The sequence below is a fragment of the Sycon ciliatum genome, chromosome 12 (genome assembly GCF_964019385.1).
Source record: "Sycon ciliatum chromosome 12, ocSycCili1.1, whole genome shotgun sequence".
In the NCBI taxonomy this organism is placed as follows: Eukaryota; Metazoa; Porifera; class Calcarea; order Leucosolenida; family Sycettidae; genus Sycon; species Sycon ciliatum.
In genome coordinates, this window is record NC_088654.1 from 28,681,702 (window position 1) to 28,686,701 (window position 5,000).

Sequence of the window (5,000 nt, forward strand, 5' to 3'; positions counted from 1 at the left end):
GCGGGATTTATACTGGCCAATATGACCATTGCTAGACGAGCGCTGATTGGCTGAAAACAGGCCCTCCGTACCGTACCATGGTATAATGTACTGTACTGCACTGCACTGTACTGCACTGTACTGTACTGCACTGCACTGCACTGCACTGCACTGCACTGCACTGCACTGCACTGCACTGCACTGCACTGCACTGCACTGCACTGCACTGCACTGCACTGCACTGCACTGCACTGCACTGTACTGCACTGCACTGTACTGCACTGTACTGCACTGTACTGTACTGTAGTGTACTGTAGTGTACTGTACAAGGTTTCTGTACACTGCACAGTTCACAGCCTCTCTACATCTTCTAGTGCACAGTTTGTCATCATTGCAGTTTTAAGTACAGTCTTAGGGTCTGAAAGGCTTACACCATTGCCAGGTCACAGGCACAGCCAGTGCAGCAAACATTGCCCTCCACTCTCGGAAGAGCAGGTCAAGGTTGTATGGATGTGGTTCCAGGCAGTTGCTGGTGGAGGATTCTTCCTTCCAGTGCGCCTACATCGTCTGTTGTTCGAAACGACGTTGGACAATTGTCCGGCAACATATCATTTCATTTACGCTTGTGTGTATATATGTGTGTATATAATAATTATGTGTGTGTCTGTGTCTGTGTGTGTCTGTGTGTGTCTGTGCGTGTGTGTCACAGGTCGTACACATCGCTCCAATCAGACCAGTGCGCCTGAGTACCTGTTTCTTATTTCTGAGCTGTCTGGTGAGCGTCGGTTTGCGTCTGTTGTTGCCAAGCGTCTGGAAAGCCTGGTGAGTTTTCTAACTGTCCCTACGCAGCCTTGTCTGCTGCTACTACCGCCCATAGGTTGTGGAGATGTTGCGAAACCACACGCAATGCTGCACTCTTCTTTTGTCTGCCAGTGCAGTGGCGTGTTGTAACATGTCACTACCGTAGAGTAACGCGCGCCAAAGAACGTGGAGCCCAAGAACATCCAGCCTTAAGCTGAGAATGGCGGTGTTGGTTTTCTCTTCTGGCAGCTTTCGGGACACACGTGATCCAGTACAAATTGTTTCTAAGAACATGCTATAGGAATGCAGCCAGGTTTCTGAAATATGGGAACATCCCAGGCTAACCCCTTGGCAAGCAACGTTCTTGGTCGCGCGACTCTACTATACCAGAATGGCTATAAGCCTGTAACTTGCTGGCTTTGCCGTACTTCAAGAACCCAAGTGCATGCGAGATAAGAGACAGTTTAGGGAATGTCATTACACAGGAAAATAACACATCGTTCTACAACAGCGGCTAGTATTTGTTTCTTGCAGCGAGCCAGGTACGACTGCGTTGTTGTGTTTGTAATGTGTGTACGTGTGTGTTTGCGTTTTCCTGCCATCCTCTCTCCGCGTTCAGGGTGCTCTAACTCACGGTGATCGGCGTGCCACTGAATCACGTGATCTCAGTCGCTACAACTATGATACCAAGGTAAGTGAAACAGTGCGATAGTGCGCGTCTTGTCTCAAAGATGAAACAAGTGAATTGGCGCAGATTTTCAAACAGCAATAACAACTTTTATTAACAGGTAGTGTCACTCGACACGATCGTCGTATGGTGCAGATTTTGACACACTTTTTGTCAGTCTCAAACTTGTTCCGGCTGAGAAAACTGGCTTGATACTCAATGTTTATATGGCTTTGGGTGGGTGGGTGGGGGTGCGTGTATGTGTATGTGTATGTGTATGTGCGTGTATGTGTATGTGCGTGTATGCGTATGTGTATGCGTATGTGTATGTGTATGTACTTCCTCCGCGTCATTAAAATAGTCGTTTCCCAGAGCGATGTGTCAAATTCATTTTGTCCACTCGAAGGGCAAAGAAATCAGCTAGAAATTGAAGCAGAGCATTGTCGCCGGACCAAGCTTTAGTTTGTGGCCTCCCGCTTCGCTGCACTTGCAGCTAAGGTCCACGTCTTGACCAGAGTTGGAGGCAGACCCTTCAGCACTCAAAAAGACGCTGAACATGACGCGCGTTCAAATTCACGTCATGATACTTTGTTTTCAAGCGATCCATGCCTCCAGATGGCAGGCGATGACGGCAAACTAGTATTTTTCAAGTACACTGTAACGACTTTCTGGCGCGATAGGGTAAGCAGTTCCGCACCTTCTTTCCTTGGCAAGCGCTTAGCTGATTTTTTGTTGGTGTTTTCAGACCTGCTACCTTCACAGCAACATGCGCCACACGCAGTGCATTTTTTAGGAATTTGAGAACACTTTGTTCTTGCCATCGTCGAAATTCAGCATTCCGAATTCAGGAGAGATACCAGGATTCTTCTACCCAAGCTTGCAGTCTTGATAAATGCCCACCCGAACGATGTGGGCCGGCGGCACGATGTGGGCCGGCGGCACGATGTGGGCCGGCGGCACGATGTGGGCCGGCGGCACGATGTGGGCCGCCGCCGGCACGATGTGGGCCACCGGCACGAACTCCACGAGAAAAGATACATGTACGCGCTCTAGGGCGAAATAGTGCGGAGCGCGATGAAGTTGTTTGGTGCGGAAGAAAGCTCTGAGACCACCACGGCTTCAGTAACAAGTAGACATTGTGCAGGAAGGGTCGCACCATTGTTCGAACACAGAAAACAGCGATTCCGACACTCTGACTAAGACGAGCAAGTCACGAACGTTGCGATGTGTGAAGCGACAATTTTAATGACACGGAGGAAGTATGTGTGTATGTGTGTGCGTGTGTGTGCACATGCATGTGTGTGCATGCGTGTCTGTCTGCCTGTGTGTGTGTGTCTGTGTGGCTGTCTACTGTACACGCAGAAATATTCGTCTGGAATTTAATTTCGTCTTTTTCGTCCAAGGAGCTTTGGGACTAAATTAAGTGCCGGACGAATGTCGATTTGTCCAGCGTTTCAATACACTGTTATAGTCCATGGACTAAATTTTCAACCGGACGAAATCCCTTTCTTTGGAGTTGGACGAAATTATTGACCGACGGAATTTTCTGCCTGTACAGTATCTGAAACTCGGATGTTGAGCCATAAATAAATGTAGAAAAGAAAAGTTACAAAAGTTACAGTGATGGAGAGTTACTCTTAACTCGTATCCATATGTCCTTTTCTTTTCTACATGTACAGTATCTGTCTAACTTATTTCGTGTATGTTTGTGTGTACTATTTTTCCAGTATGGGCGTACGGCGTTGGAACACGTAATGCGGAGTGTAATCTCACGAAGTCCACAACTCATTCCTGTACCTACCTCATCATTCTATGATGGTAAGAACTGCTGCTGCTGCTGCTGCTGCTGCTGCTGCTGCTGCTGCTGCTGCTGCTGCTGCTGCTGCTGCTGCTGCTGCTGGTGGTGGTGGTGGTGCTGCTGCTGCTGCTGCTGCTGCTGCTGCTGCTGCTGCTGCTATTACTGACATGTGTTTTATGGAAAGTACAAACCATTAATTATTATATGAATGCTGGAAGAGAATGGGATGGAAAGAAAAGAACAGCAAAACTGATGAAAAGATGGGAATTGCAATCGCAATGTTTATAGAGAGAGAAAAAGGAGAAGCCACAACAATAGAACACAAATGCAAGCAAATGGCTCTAAACCCTCAAACGGAACATATTCTATTAGTGCAGTTTCTGATAAGTGAGGCAGTAGCAGCACTTTAATCTTACAAGAACGAGCAAGAGAAAGAGGTCCAGTTTGGATTTGTTGTACATCAAAGGTTCATGCCACTGCAATCATCAGACGTCTGATGCTAAGCCCACCACCACCACCGCGGCATGGAAGTCCCATAAGCTGACGAAGTGGACTGTCACTGCTTAGAGATACACCAGCAATTGCAGGCAACAAAGAAGAATTCTTTATTGTATCATCTAGCCTGTGAAATTGATTGGGAGAGCACTTCACGGCCCGAAGGCAATGGCACCAGCGTGAATTAGCACAAGCACATAGTACACAGCATGCGGCTGAGTTGCGACGAGTTCTGAAAGGTACCCTACCTGGCACGTCCACTTAAAAACTTTACGAGATACAAATGTGTGCAGAAGTTTCTCAGACCCAAGTACACCACCAAGATAAACGCCACCATTCGTAACAATTGTCACCCCAGTCCCGGAGAATAAACGCTGCGCTGCGTGTTCGACTGATGACTTTACCAAAAGAACTGTCTTTTCTGGTTTTGGATGATATCCATAGTCTGCTCCCAACTGCAATAGCTTGGCCCAATACATGGATGTCACTTCATGGGTGCCTGCAGTGGAATCGTCACCAGCATACCATACCATAACTGGGTGGTGCTTGGGCATTCATGTGATAATTTGTTTATTAGAGGCATAACAGCAACCGCGTAGATGGCCATTGCAAGGGGGTCACCCTGACAGGTCCCCTCCAGCGAAAGAAGTTCGCCCCCCACTGGCTACACAAAGAGACGACATGGCGTGCCATACGTGTTCTTGAAAACCGGACTTCTTCAGTAAAAAAATCTTTTTAAAAAACTGACCTAAAGCAGGACAGAGAGCAGGAACATTGTGCAGGGCAGCATTCCTATTTAGAGAATTGAATGCATTAGATGCATCTATTAGTGACACGGCCGCTTCGGTTTCATCAAGACTGACAACCGCTGCCATTGCCTGAACAGCAGCCTCACAAGCAGCTGGTATGCCAACACAAAGTTGGTGTGGGGCAGTCGCAGCTCTGACGTCGCTTTCAATGACCTTGATTATCGCTCGCTCTATAATTCCTCCCATCAGCTATGGGTCTAACCCTTGGGGATTTATCAAGGGGAATCAGGCAGGCGGCAGTGAATGCCTCCATGAAACTTGATTCCATGTTCTCAGTATACAATACACGTGCCGAATCCTGATGGGATACTTATTGCGCGCACGCGCGTGTGTGTGTGTGTGTGTGCGTGCGCGCGCGTGCGTGTGTATGTGTGTGTGTGTGTATTGGTACAAATAGTCAAATATCACCACTGGCCAGATCAGACGCGTTTTGCCAGGCAGCAGCTGTCTG

The 5,000-nt window shown here is 47.9% G+C and overlaps 1 protein-coding gene across 2 annotated transcripts in view; it reads left to right on the plus strand.

The window, feature by feature from the left end:
* The window catches only part of LOC135828329 (protein strawberry notch homolog 1-like), a 43,751-nt gene that overhangs the window by 32,090 nt on the left and 6,661 nt on the right, over window positions 1-5,000 (plus strand). For both annotated transcript variants that reach the window (XM_065340777.1, XM_065340778.1), the window contains 3 exons: window positions 689-801; window positions 1,400-1,471; window positions 3,175-3,265. In XM_065340777.1, coding sequence (XP_065196849.1) covers window positions 689-801; window positions 1,400-1,471; window positions 3,175-3,265 — 276 coding nt within the window. The remainder of the gene's footprint in view (window positions 1-688; window positions 802-1,399; window positions 1,472-3,174; window positions 3,266-5,000) is intronic.